The following is a 14,957-nucleotide window of genomic DNA, read 5'->3' as shown; positions in this document are numbered from 1 at the left end:
CTCGTTGGTTCTAGTAGGCGGTCATTCATCTTCAGCAGAGTTTTGGTGCTGTGTCAGTTCGTAATAAGAATTTATCAGTTCTTCTGGAAATCACTGCCAATGCCTAGAGCAAACCAGTTCCTGGGAAACCTAACAATATTGCCTCAAAAAACTTTGCCCAGATGAGACCATGTGGGAAGTCTGGAAAGGTCCTTTCCTTTTGCCTGATGGACTTTAGAACTCACATACTGGATCGGAGCATTTAGATTTCTGGGTTGATAAGTGGAAATTGTTTCTAACATAATCACCAATTTAAAAAAAAAAATTGGTGTCATGAATTTTTATCCTACAACTAGAATCCTAACCACTTTTAGTCTTACATTTTACAGATGAACTTAAATGAACTTGAAATTTGCCCCCAGCTCTGGCACTAATGTGTCACTGACAGGGAACAGTAACTGACAGAAGAGATAACCTGAATGGGGTCAGGACCATGTTTCCTCAGCTAAAAATATAATCGACACTTTTTATTATTAGTTAAAAAAACTCTACAGCTTAAAAATGTGTGACAGGTAAACAGCATTTTTTATTGCATTCCCAAGCTGAAAAAGCAGCTGCCTGGGCTTTTTTTTTTTTTTTTTTTTGGCAGAAAACTACATACACTAACTATTACACTTGTAAACCAAGTGAGAAACAGTGAAAGTGTGCTGTTGTAAGAAAAACACAGGTAGACTAAGCTTAGCTTGATCTCTGATGAAAAATGGCGTTTTATATTTCAACAGAAACATATCTTTATCTTACTAGATTTTTATGACTGCCATATTAATTTCTTTCTTTTTAAAAACATTTTGATGATGTTTTGTAGGACTTTTTTCAAGCTTCTGAAACCCCATCAGCATTTCTCACACTCTTGTAATCTACGGGTCTTGGCTGACAGTACTGCCATTATGTTGTCTTTTACGTTTTTCTATCCATCTTTGTGTCTGGGAAATGCTGAGGTAAGAATTTATGGTACTGTCCCCGTAGATCTCAGATAAAGTTGAAATAAGATGTGTAGGGGTCCTTCTCAATTACTATTTCTTACTCACAGTGACTATAGTGCAAGAACAAGAAAAATCCATCCAAGAAAACGGGCCTGGATTCAGTTCTTGCATTCTAATGCAAGAACCTCTATGTGTGGATCATTTTTCTCAGTCTTATCTTAATTACGGGATCTTAAGTCAGAAACGGGGAATCTCATAGGTAATTTGTCAGTGATTAATGCTTAGTTGCCGTTGTAAATGCTCAGAGTTTTAGAGATGGGTATTTCAAATACACATGTCTATCTGAAGCAAGCTTCTTTGGCTGTTTGGAAGAAATTTTTCGGCTGCTGAATTCTTTGGTTACGTAAATAATGCATGTTAAAGAGCAGGATTAGTAAGAGGACAGAGTCTCAGATGGAGAGTGAAAGGCAAAAAACACGTGTGACTGCTATAAGCATCTTCAATCAGGTCAGATTTTGGTATCGATAATGTGGTATTCAGTCTTGAAGGCACTGGGCTAACAGCATGCTGTAGATGAAGAGAATCAGTCTTCTCCATACACCAAGTTTTGGTGACAAATTTTCCAATGGGTTGCACTAACTTTTGGGCAGCATTCTTTTCCATTCTTCCTCTTCTCACCATGATGATTTCAACCAAATTGTTTTTACTCCCATTTGTTTCATTATTTATCTCCCCTTCCCCTGATTGCTATTTGCTATGTCATAATTCATTCTGTATGTCTTACAGTCTCCCTGTAACCAGGGCACCACAGGCAGCTTCTTTCTTTCCGTCCCTTTGCTTCATCACCTTAAGTCTGATTTTCATACAAATTGAAACATATTTAAACACTTTTATCTAAATTATCTTCCTTCATTGCTTATTATTTTCTGATATAAAAGCATTGTTTAAAAATATACAATTAAATTACTCTTTCATGGGAATTAATTAACAAAGTAGTCCTTCAATAAATTTGAGGAGGAAGATTTCTGTATGCTTGGTATTTCTCAGATATATTTCTTTCCAGCTCACTTCTCAAATGTGCATTGCCATTTGAGCAGTTAAAGTCTCTAGTCCCTTCTCTATCACACATTTGTCATGTATTTCCTGCTTTCACTGTTGGAAGGGAATTGGTCTGTGTTGAGTGTATGATGTGGTCTCTTACTAATGGCTCACAAATCTCTGCCTCTGTCAAGTGAGTGCCCATATCACATTATAAACTTCATATTCAACTGTAGAAACTTCTCAGGGGTCTGGATAGAGCTCATTTGTCTGGAACAAATTTTTTTTCCATTAGATGCTGGGTTTATATAAGCCAAACTTAGCCACACCAAAAGAGGTTTTTAAAGGTGTTTTTATATTGAAAAAGGAAACCCCAGGTGATAAGGGTTTGTTGTGGTCTGTCAGTGTAAAATGATTTATTCTGAATCCCAAATATCAAAATACGTAACGTTTTTAAAATGACACTGTTAGAGAATTATTTCTTCATGAAAAGTTCAACCACATTCAACTTTCCTTTTCTTTTTGGCATGCAGCTAAAACTGTGAAATTTCAAACTATGCAGAAAGCTTTTATTTTTGTTGTCTGTATTTTTTTTGATTATCATTCTTCTTCTTATCCCAATCATTTTTTTTTCTGTGTGTTTCATACATGTCCCAGACCCAGCCAGATCAGTAGCCAGTGAAGACATGTTACTGTAGGTGACTGGAAAGTCATGGGTTTAGGGTAACACTCATTGCAACCCTGATGCTGTCATCAAGTCAGTTTTTCATAGCCACACCAACTTTTCAGCTCTGAGTGCTGCTTTTTCCCTTTAGTGCTTTTGTTTTCATCTCCACCAAACAGGAGACATCTCTGAGGCAGCAAAGTGTTTAATAGAGCCATGGTATTGCTCCTAAACCTATGGAAATAACACAATGTGCTAAGAACTGTGTATTAGTGCATCCTTTTCTGTATTTTGAGGTCAAGATTGGTCTTTTGACTGAGTTAGAAATAGCAGGGGTGTCTGGCACATTGTCCTGGCTGAATTCTAACATGACTGTAATTGAACACGTTAATGTAGTGTCTGCTTCACTCCCTTCAAATGGAAGATGAATTATTTTCAAAGAGCTTCCTGTAGAAGTTGCTGGGATAGAGCAAAATCAGGAAGCCAGTGATGTCTCCTTTTCTCCTTTTGTCCATTTCCCATATTGTTGCCCATATTGTTTGGGATGTCTGTATGGATGGGCTCTTCATGAAACATTGTGAGCAGTGAAATCATGACTGCACAAAGTCATTAGGCACACACTGTGGTGCATCCAGGCTTCGATTTCTGTGCAAAGGAAGATAGTTGCTATAATTAGGGCAGAAACTTGTGATCAATAGGGACTTGTCTCCATGGGCAAAGGCTCCATTAAAACTGGCTTCTTTCGTAAGTCCATGAATTACCACTTGCCTGCTCCCCTGTCTTTTATTTCAGGTTGTTTAATGGCTTGAAAATGAGTTGTCATCCTACGTAATGTTCTACTCAGAGACCCTTCAGCCTCCATCTGTAACTCTGCCGGTTAATGGGAGACATTCCCTGCGTCACAGCTCTTATCAAACCTATCTGAGACCTGCTGTAGTTGATAAGATTATCACCCCCCTTCCTACCCCAAAGTAACTTACGTCATCGCTGTACACTGCACACGCACACCAAATCCAATCCCTCTATAAGCTAAGCTCAGGTGGGCACCTATGCTTATTTAGTTGGCAATGCTCCTTCTGCTGATTGATTTGGAGTTGGGAATCTGCAGGGCTTTTACCTACTTAATGGACACAGCCTCAGGATATTGTTTTCTTTCTCATTTGGGATCTTTAAAATATCACAATATGGTTGCCATTAAAAAAGAGGCTCTGGAATTATCTTGTAAAGTATGCTTACCGACAGCAAAAGCTAGCTCTGTTAAGGAAGGATTACATACATATTAGGAGCTGAATGCTTGGAAAATATTTGCCATTGCTCAGCAATTCAATCCCAGCAGATCACATCCGACACTGATGGTAAATATACAACGAGAAGGGAAAAGTGGGTTCTTTGCTGCACCTTGCAAAGTCCAAGACCACTGCTGCACACGACAATGACAGGAATACAAGACAAACATCTGCTTTCAGATCCTTGAAATTTGTTCTTTGAGTCATCAGGTTGACAGCATTCAAAACACTTTTTATTAGAAAAAGAGAGAATTAAATGGTTGTTTGACATTGTTAGTAATTAAGCACGGTGAAAACTGCCTTTTTAACCCCATGCCTTGACATCCAAGGTAATGAACAGGTTTCCAGCATCATAGTGCTTTTCTTTCATATTTAAGCCCTGTCTCAGATCTTTGCAGCTTAAGGACATGCACATTTTAATTTACAGTTGATTCAGTTTTGCAGTTAGCTTGCTGCTTGCAAGGCAAGGTCTTTGGAAGTGTCAGAGAATTAGTGTGTGGAAGGAAAGCCATGAGATGTAGGTTAAAGTTCTTTACCTTCTGTATTTAGTGGAGCAAATGCCAAATTCAGGCTTGCTATTCAGCCCAGGACTTAGCTAATGAGCTGGTGTAGTGTAGGAGTGAGCTGTGTACTGCTTTTCTGCTGGTGTTATAGCAGCGCTATTACTATTATGATAACAACATATTAGACCTAATTCATTTTCCCTGCTTGCCAGGACTTTCTTCTGCTTAGATGGAGGGCTAATGAGCAGTTGACAGCAGTTAATGAGCTTCTGCAACAAGTATTTCAGTTTTTTTTCACTAAATGCAATCAGATATCTCTTCTAGGCACCACACTCTGTCTCCTTGGGATATTCAACACCATTAACACCCAAGTGTGTCAGGGAGGATATGTCTTCTTCAGAAAGTGCCTGCAGTGGACGATGCTATCCAGAACAGCCCTCCTTCACAGAGCAGGGGAGCTCTGCTCTGGCTCACAGCTTTCCAAACGGGTTGGGACACCAGTTCAGCTCTTGTTATTGTACTGGTGGCCAGTAACCCAACTCTGCTTTGTACAGTGCTGCTCAGGAAAGCGATTTCACTTTGTTGCTGCGATTGTTGGAGCGGTAGCTTACTGCTGTGAAAAATCTCTCAGTAAACAGGCTGACATCTCAAAAATAATTCACTTTATTTTTATTTTTTCTTTTTTTTTTTCTTCTAAGTTACACTCATCTGCATATCAATGTGAGCTGTTTGGATTTTTTTTCACTCTTCTGAATCTACTTGAGAACTCTAAAGCATCACAATGACTGTCTAGGTGATTAACCATCTTTGTCATTATGCACATAAAACTCCACTGGCAGAATTTTTCTCCTGGCAGTGCCAGTTGTAGCTCCCAGAGCCATATGGAAGCTCTGCAGTCCTCTGCAGACTGAATTTATCGCTGTCTGTGTGTCATAAGCACTGTCATGGTCCTGTTTCTGTTTCTACTGAAAATTCACAATGTTCACTTGGCCTTCCCAGAGCCCACAGGACATCTGCAAAGATTCTCTTGGGATGGCCAACAGCCAAGGTTCTTGGGCTGTTGGGAGCCCATTGCACAACCGATGCTTACTCTGTTAAACTAGTTGCACCCACGTAACTATTACAGTACTTAGCCTGAAGGCTGTGGTGTCAGATGTATGAAAAAAATCATGAATTAAAAGAAAAAAATATGTTAGTAATTTTCTAAGATGTAGAAATGTGATAAGGTAACAGCAACATTAGTTCACCAGAGTGCATCTTCTGTGTGTTAACTCCCACATTTCTGCAAAGTCAAAAAAGGAGAACAGTGCAAAAAAGAAAAGTTTCTTGATCTTCAATTATACTTGAAGTTATCATCTCACTTCCAGATTTCTGCCTCTCATGTGTGGTGCATGTGATAGGGTTTCAAGATATGCTTTTAATAAAGAGCATATTTGATATGGTCTCAAGACATATTAAGAGCATATTCCTCCTTTCTTTTTTTTTTTTTTTTTCTATTCTGCTTTAAGGAAAGAAGACAAATTATGCCTTGTGAGGAAGCCATTTGCTATAAAGTGTAAAAATGCTTTAATATTAATATTTTATAATAAAATTCATGACATATTTATAAACACTCTATCAAGCATTTACAACTGAACCACAGCTGAGAGCTTGGAGTGGAATAAATAAGCAAGGACACAGCTAGTATGAAATATACATCTTGAATTTATAATTGTGTGTGCTTTATTCTTTACACAAATGGAATGGATGCGCAGAGTATTTACACATAACAGGAGTGTAAGCTGGACAAGGTATTTTGTAAACTCCAGTTCAGATTCTGAGTACTCCACACTACAGCTGGACTGAGAAACATCCTGCCAAAGAGACGCACGTTGGCCAGCATGCTGGACAGAGCAGCACTCCACACAGGCTGTTGCACTCGGAAATTCGAGCTGACTGACTGATTCAAATGTAGGAATACAAATCCAGAAATGGAAAGGTTGCTATCCCACTAAGAGCCAGCAGTGTTGCTTTTTAAAAAGTATTGTTCTTTTTTTCTTATTTTTTTTCCAACGATCTTGCCCAGATGCTGGCTACCGCCCATCATTAGAAATGCTGAATTACACCAGAATGAGGTACCTGGGCTGTAGGTCAGGGCCAGAGGTGTAAGCTGCTAACATGGGGTGAGAGATGATGGCTCGTGTCTTACACTCCTCACCTTACAGACAGATTCTCAAGAGAGCCAATGGGGCAGCGGTTCCTATTGCTCTCGGTGAGATGTTGGTGGAGCTGAAACCTTTTGAAAATCTGGCCATGGTGCTTGGCCTATGGGGTGTCTTTGTGTTCAGCAGTTTCACTGCATCTGCCTCAAAGGGATATTGGTCCAGGACATAGCCCTCTAGGTGCTACAGTAATATGGGCAGTAAATAATGGTGCAAAGTATTGAGCTTCTGTTAGTAATAGGGCCTTGGTGCTTTAGAGTAATGCTAAAACATTGATGTAACAGTGAGGATGGGTATGTAATTTCAGGTGGCATAAATGGGATGGACTCGTCCCTGAAGACATTCAGGGTCAGGCTAGATGGGGTCTGAAGAAGCTGATGGAACTGTTGGTGTCCCTGTGCATTGCAGGGAGCTGGACTAGATGGCCTTTAAGGGTCTCTTCCAACTCAAACGATTCTATGACTGTATAATTGATGGAGTGACCATAATTCCACTGGCTGAGGATATAGGCTGGCTATGTGGTGAGTAGCATTAAGCTGTTGTTTACTGTTAACTTTGATGCTGGTTTGTGCTTTAAAATGTCCTGCAAAGGAACAGTCAATTTGTTTGTAATATATTGACAACCTCATTCTTACTTCTGAGCTAATTGACAAGATGTCTTGTTTTTTGATGGAACAGGAAAATACATCTATTTCATCAAGGCGTGCATGGGCCAGAGCACATGGATGCAGTTGCACAGTGAACTGCATGCATGACATGGCAGACAAAATGCTGAAGAGAAGAAATGCTGAGATTAAATGCTATGAACAATAGAAGACCACTTTTCTGTGAACATGGCAGATATTATGGCTTTAAATCTGCAGCTTAAAAAGAAACCAAGACCTTTATGCATGAACACTGTTTTCGCTACATGTGTCTTCTTGTGTTGTCACTTGTTGAATCCTCTGGTCAGGGAAAAACAAAATAAAAAGAAAGAAAGTAGGAAAAACCAAAGCAAAAATACAATTTGACTGACTTCTTATGAGCAAGTAATAGTGAAGGTATAAAACCAACAATTTCTACATAGAAAACTGATGTAAATAGATTTGTGGATGTTGTATAGATAGAACACTGTCGCTGGCTCGTAGTGGTTGTTAGCTCTGGTTCAAGACTGCTCTCCAGGATGAGGATTTGAAATTTCAGTGCAACGGAGAGATTCCTTATCCTTGACTTTCACAGAGTGGTTCCTAGGACCCTATCCACACCGGAGCATCAAACCATGCTAGCTACAAACACAATTACATCACAGAATATTATTCTAGAAACAACCTTTACTACCAAAAAAATAACAAAGCGCTAGCATGGACAGGGTACCTCTGTAGGAAGGGGAATTAAGCAAGAGGCTCTTTCACTGGTCCGTGGCCAGACCACAAGACCAATAAAGAGGGCCTTTTCACTGAGCCCTGTCAGCAAGCTCTCAATGAGTCTGTGCATGGGAGATGCTTTGTGGCAAGGAGAAATAAATAGTTTGTAATATCGCACATCTGCACAAATCTAGCAAGATGTCATTGTGATCATTCATGGGTGGACAAAAAGATGCTGTAATTTTGGTTCTGCTTAGACCCTACGGTGCTACACACTGTGCCAGAACATGAGAAATAGCACCAGGGATGTGATCTGGCACTTTTCCTAAAGGGTCCAACATTTGCATTTGTCTCATGTTTAGACGCTCACTAGTCTTTTACATGGACAGAAAAGGAATCTGATTACGCTAAGCTGTGTTAGCACCAGTATGGTCTCAGGTGCTGACTGCTGTGGGTTGTGAGTTCGGATAATTTTTTTTTTGCACCAGATGTAATTTTGCATGAATCTCGTGTTTCTCTTCCTCCTCCCACTACCACCCAGTATGATCTGAACAGCTGCAATGCAAAAATGAACCGCAGCTCTGAGGATGCTGAAACGTGAAACGCAAAACGCCAACACACAAAACAAATGGGAGAACAATTCCTAAGGGAAATAAGACTTCTTACTGCTTCTCTTGGTGAATTGTTTTTAAATATAAGTTTTATTTAAAAAAAAAGAAAAAAAAGAAAAAAAAAAGGAGAAGTGCAATGGCAACTCGAAGCACAAACAACAGACAGGGAAAAATAAATAATGTTACTACAGTAACCAAGGACTGATGGAAAAATTGATTGTACTCAGCCATAGTGTTATTGTTCACCATAAAGCACAGCACATGACAAAGCAAAACAGTTACTAGAAGGATAGTACTGTAAAAGGCTGCATGCTGAACTAAGAAACAAATAAGCAGGTGTGATTGATTGCTTAAAAACAGAGCTGAAAATTAGAATGAAGTTCCTGTTTTAGGATACTTGGTTTTTCAGGTCCAGTGGGCTATTTCCCAACCTGGGGCAATAGTACTTTGCCAGCATGGAAAAATCCATGGCATCCAAAGATCTGGGGTCACTCTGTGGATTTCTGCAGAATTATCCAAAATCTAAGCTTTCATTCATTTATGTATTGTAAAAAATGTTTCTAGCCCTTCTGGTTACAAAGCTCTTTTGGAGACTTAACTGAATCCCTTGTATATAGATCTGTGCTGGCCAGGCAAGAAAAATAGCAGTAAAAGAAGTGTGAACTTCTCAAAGTTACCGTAGCTGGGCAGTACATGAGGGGCCACTGCAGGGCCACCGAAACGCCCACATGTTTACCTATGTCACCACTGGTGGCTAAGTTTCAAACATCCAGCTCATGGCATCCTCTGGAGAGCTTGGCTGGCTATGCCTGTCAGCTGGACAGGTGCTGAAATGTCAGCTGCAAAGAGACGTGTGACTGAGGAGTTTGTTTAGCATTTGCCCTTAAAACATCCTTAAACATTAGGGTTGCTGAAGCCACCAGCTAATAAGTGTTAGACTGCTGCAGCATGGCAGGCAGGAGATTGTGAGCTTTCTTTAAGACTTGGTCCAGCAGCAGCAAAGGCAATTCAGCTTACTGTCATTGTATCTCTTGCAGTTGTCCCCTTGTAAGAATGAAGAATGACATCAGTATAGAAAAGAAGAGCAGTGTGAAACAAGGAGAAAATACCTCCCTCTCCCCTTCTCTACATCCTGAACTGCAATTCCACAGACTTTCCCCAAATCCCTTGCAATGTCCATTGCCTCAGTTTTTGCTTTTAAGACCCTTGTTGACTGTGAAATGAATGAAGATACAAGTTAGTTGGTGACCTGCCTGCCTACAAACAGAGGAAAGATCAAATACTTTTGGTATTTCCATTAAGAAACAGGAAGAATCATAAAACATTTTTTGGATGAAGCGTTGTAACTGCGCTCGAGCACTGACATCTTGCTTCTGAGAAGTCATCCATTTCAATTTAAAGATGCATTATCCTTCTGTATTCAGAAAAGGTCCTGCAGGACCTGCAGTTGGTTCAAGTGATCTTTCCACAGGAGTTAATCGTGATTAAATAGAGGCAAGGGAGAGGATTAGATTGAGAGAAAAACAATCAGACAACTACAATTTAAGGAATTATCTTGCTTGTCACTCGTAATAGAGAATTTGTTACAGAAAAGGGATAATGCAACTTGATGGTCCTCTTTACATTTTACAGTCGCACAAGGGTGTAAATATTTAATCTTTCAGTTAATTAATCTTTACAAAATATCTCACAAAAACATTTTTACCTATAGAAATTAGTTTCTATACATCAATATATTTTTATTTTTATAAATTATTCCATCTTTAAGTGCCTTCTATCAATATAAATGATAAAATAGACAATCAAAAAATTTAAAGCGTTTCCCAGTTGTATCCCTCCTCGTCAACATAGGTGCTGTGAATCCTCATGCTTGTGTGTGTGTCCACATAGGAATGTATTTGTGTGCACATATGTGTGATGTGAAATGCTTCCATCCTCTCTCACCCCCAAAATCCATTAAAATAAACTATATTGTTATTAGTTCCTGATGCAATTGTGTTTCCAGAGGGGAAAAAGAAATGCTTGACTTGGTTTCAGAAATCAAAAGATGTGCATAGTTACCAAAGTCGAGGTGTACCAACTACAAATGTGCAATGACAAGCTTAGAATAGGATCCACCTCCCAGTCAAGTCAAAGACAGTCCTACCAGTGACTTCAGTGGGAAGTGGACCAAGAACTCTGAGCTTGATTTTGCAAGGTGCGTGTGGCCCTGATCTAGCAGAACGCTTAAGCCCGTGCTTAGCTTTGAGCACATGAATAGTCCTACTGGAACTGACGGGACTGAATGGCATAGGGAAGGATCACAAGTAACTCCAAGTCAAGGGGCTACTCACATGTGTAGGAACTGGGGTCAAATGCTGAGCGCCTTGCAGAATCAAGCCCTATATGAGGTTCAAGAGCTGGGAACTTCTCTTTAAAGCAATCAACACACTGAGCTCAGCCATTGAAATTGATCAAATGTCCGCATGGGCACAAGAGGTGGCTAGCTCCCCTTGACAGAGGGTCTCCATGTCAAAAGTTTATACCTACAACTGGTGCTTTCAGCACACAACAGATTTGCTTTATATGGTAGAAGTCTTTTTGTTCCTACCCTTTGACCCATCAGTGTCCTTCATGGCTTCAAACACTTTGTGTTGTACATTCATCAAAATTCACATTGACTGCAAAGAACATAAATGCAACAAAAACAGGAAAGCCTCCAAATAGTATATTATAGTTTTCTTCTAAATATTCTCCCGTCGTAATCAGAGGTGCAGTGGCTAATTTATAATTTTTCCTTGGAAGGAATCCAGATGAAAGGCCCAGATTGTTCTTCAATTACGAGTTTGCATTGATTATATATATCTTCTAAGCTATCTCCTTGGACAATAGCTGCATTAAGAAAACATACCAATATTTTTAATTGATACATTCCACAGTATTTAGTGTCAGCAGATTTTCAATGTACTTATAGATATTGATGATACTAGAAGAAATACTATTGTATTATACTGCAGTGTTATTGACTGGAAAAGTCAGACACCTTGCAGATAGCAACAGAGTTCAAACCAGTGGCACCTTCCCATGAGAGAGACCCATCCCTTTGCTTCTAGTAAAGTGACAGAGCTAGACTGTTGATTTAGAGAACTAGCAGTTCTGTCCCATGTGACGAATTGCATGGTAGGCTGCAAGTCTAATATCCATGTGTTTTAGAAGCTAGTGAGCAGCAGTACATTTACAATCTATTATTTTCATAGGATCATAGAATCATAGAAGGGTCTGGTTGAAAAGGACCACAATGATCATCCAGCTTTAACCCCCCTGCTATGTGCAAGGTTGCCAACCACCAGTCCAGGCTTCCCAGAGCCACATCCAGCCTGGAATTTTCCTCACCTGTTGGAATAAACTCACTTTTGCCTGAAGAAGGAAATTAGATCAGGCCCAAAGTGACTGAAGATAAAGCAGCTGCAACACAAAGCTGTGCCTATATTCTTGAAGTGCCTTTCCCCACTGCAGAAAACTAGAAATGCAGTTCATATTATGTGCACTGTCAGCATATAAAGGGACAAGTGGGGCTTCTGAATGCTGTCCACAAACACTAGTCCACTGAGCAGTGAGCTGCCTAGTTCAGCCCCATTGGGGCTGGGATGCAGAACATGTCTTAAATCCTGCTTTTCTCCATGTCAAGAAAAATATACCTTTGTCTTGCCCTCTCGTGATGCATGTGGGTCCCTTCCAACCTGGGATATTCTATGATTCCATAAGTTCATGATACCATTGAGCCAGTGAGGAATTATGCTTTAGTCTGCACAAGTGCAATGATCACAGTTTTATTCACTTCAGCAGAAGCTAAGTTGAGTCAGGGGGGGAATTAAATTAATGCATAGCTATCCTGTATGTAGGACAGCAATAGTCCCGAGCCAGGAGTCCTTACTATGGGCACACTGTACTGATAAGAAATTTATGCCAGAGAAAGAGCTGATTTGGTATTTTAATAAAACACATCCCTGTGATTTTTTTTAGTCAATAAAAACATACCTGTAAAATATTCTCCAAATTCTTGTTCTAACTTAATTGCACGATCATAGGTTTTCTTGGCTTGCTCCTCTGTAAGACGTTTATTCATTTCCCTAGAAACACAAAGGAAGTCATCAAGAAGATTGGATTTTTATTCAGCTTTTTAAAAGATGCACTCTACTCACTACTGGACTGAGATAGATACAAGAACCAAGTGGCTAAATTCTTTCATCAGTTCTGGTATTTTATATTTATTTCTATTTTTATGTAGTATAAGCCAATATTTGCAGATTTTTCCTCTATTTCCAAATTCCCCCAAATTTTTATTTTCACCACCACTATGTTTCCAAACAAAACATGAGGCCTGCTAACTGAAATGGACATATGGCATCAGGAACTCCTGGCTTAGGCTGTGAGACGGGGAGGTCTCAAGGTCTGAGCACTCGGGGCACTCTTGTCTTCAGAGCTGAAGATTATGAACCTCCTCAACTCCAAGGCCCTCAGCTGCCTGTCTTGGATGAATGAGATTGTCCAAACTGCTGAAATGGAAAATGCTTTCTGACTAAAATAATGATTAAAGATGGAATTGAGCACAGAAGAACTCGTGACTCTACAGAAGGAATCTCAGAATTATTGTAAACCCTGTAGGGATGCCCTAGAAGGATGTGGGAGAAAGATTTCCTTGGTTGAAGTGTGGGCAGGGGTTCCAGATAGTCACAAGAAATCAAACCAAGAGTTTCTAGAAGTTAGAATCAGGATGAGTTACTTATTTATATTCTTTCCAGTTTCAGTCCTTTCCGATTAAATTTACAGATTCCCATTGTATCTTGTAGACTCTAAAATGTTTAAAGTACCAATATGTGTGAAAATATAGAAATGCCAATAACATTCTGTTATTGCACTGTTTTTGTTATTTGATGGAGTGTTTCTATTTCAACATTATATAACAGCTGTAAGAAATGGGTTGTCTTGTTCATACATGCTCAGTTGTTAATATCACTGTATATATGCAAAGAATCAAGCTCATAATCATTAATGCCTTACAAATATATGCCTGCAGATAGACAAATTAATTAGTAATAATAAATAGAATTTGCTTGCTCTAGCATTTTTACAGCTTTGATTCATTTTTCTTAAAACGTGAAGGAAATTTTCTGAGGCAACTAGTAGAGCAAGAGAAGTGAGCATCTCGTGTCCTACATAAATCTGATTTAATGTCTTGCATGGAATCATATGATTGTGGTAATGAGCTGTATACTGTATGACATATCTGATGCATGTAGGAAATTATGTGCATGATGGTGCATAAAAAATGATCTATGAAGTGCACAACAGTGTGAACTTGCTATACCTACCTCCTACCCAGCTTCTGGGATGCACCATTTAAGTTGTTCAGAATGCAGTGGCATTTTTCTAGAAATGACTGAAAGTCATCTATCCATATAACTAACTATCCATATAACTGGGAACACTGCTAAGTGAATCCCTTTGGAAGTACCAATGCAACTCAAAGAGCAGATTTATACAGTGAAGGATAAGAAAGATTTTAAAGAAAATTTATGACAGTCATTTGTGTATTGTATAAATAATAGGCTTAATCTGTGTTACGCTGCTAATTTTGTAGTACTACTATTGCATTCTATTTATTGGAAGGCTGGCTATTTAATTGACTTGGCTCATCAGCTATGCCTACTGAACACCTCTTTCAGTGACTGAATTGAAACTGTGGCTTGAGTGGGACATAACATTGAACATTTGTATGTAAATTTAACATTTAGCATTTTATCTCCCTCAGTCATTATTTTAGTGCTAACAACATCCTCCTTCATCCAGATCTGGTAAACTTCTGAGAAGTCTTCTTCAAGATTTGACTATCAGAAGAAGAAACAAAGACACAAACAAGCACCTAAGATAGTAATTGCTTTGAAATAAGCAGAAATGTGGATTATATTTGTAGGACATAAAATTGCCTTTGATATATAACTGTTCTAGTTGTATTCATGCCTCTGCCCATCTTGTGCCTTCAGGAGAGGATGGAGAAGGAGGAGGCCTCTGATGTCCACTGTTCATGATAAATTAAAAATGTTGTTAAACAATGATCTGTTTTATTTTTTTTTTCTCTCCTAGCCAGGGATCTGCACAGATGGTGAATAAAAAATGCTTGCAAAGAGATGTCCCTCCCGGCAGCTTTAATAGGGATTTCCTCCTCTGGAAATGAAGCACTTGCCCAGTGCTTTCAGTTCTCATCCCTGTGATCCAACCACTATCTTCCCTCTTCTAAAGAGAGAGGCTAATTGGAAAGTGGCCCCTCTGGGACTCAGTCTGTGATATGGAGTCATGTAGAGCTGGGGAA

General features: G+C 39.3%; 1 protein-coding gene across 21 annotated transcripts in view; it reads right to left on the bottom strand.

Moving 5' to 3' along the window:
* Nucleotides 1-6,137: 6,137 nt before the first annotated feature.
* Nucleotides 6,138-14,957, bottom strand: part of DLG2 (discs large MAGUK scaffold protein 2) — a 986,929-nt gene continuing 978,109 nt past the window's right edge. For all 21 annotated transcript variants that reach the window (XM_052669729.1, XM_052669569.1, XM_052669635.1 and 18 more), the window contains 2 exons: nucleotides 12,626-12,717; nucleotides 6,138-11,479 (listed from right to left, as the gene is read on the bottom strand). In XM_052669729.1, the coding sequence (XP_052525689.1) occupies nucleotides 11,373-11,479; nucleotides 12,626-12,717 (199 nt within the window). In that variant the 3' untranslated portion in view covers nucleotides 6,138-11,372. The remainder of the gene's footprint in view (nucleotides 11,480-12,625; nucleotides 12,718-14,957) is intronic.

The sequence above is a fragment of the Tympanuchus pallidicinctus genome, unplaced genomic scaffold (genome assembly GCF_026119805.1).
Source record: "Tympanuchus pallidicinctus isolate F22 unplaced genomic scaffold, pur_lepc_1.0 scaffold11, whole genome shotgun sequence".
Taxonomy (NCBI): Eukaryota; Metazoa; Chordata; class Aves; order Galliformes; family Phasianidae; genus Tympanuchus; species Tympanuchus pallidicinctus.
This window is presented reverse-complemented; position numbering and strand designations above follow the sequence as displayed.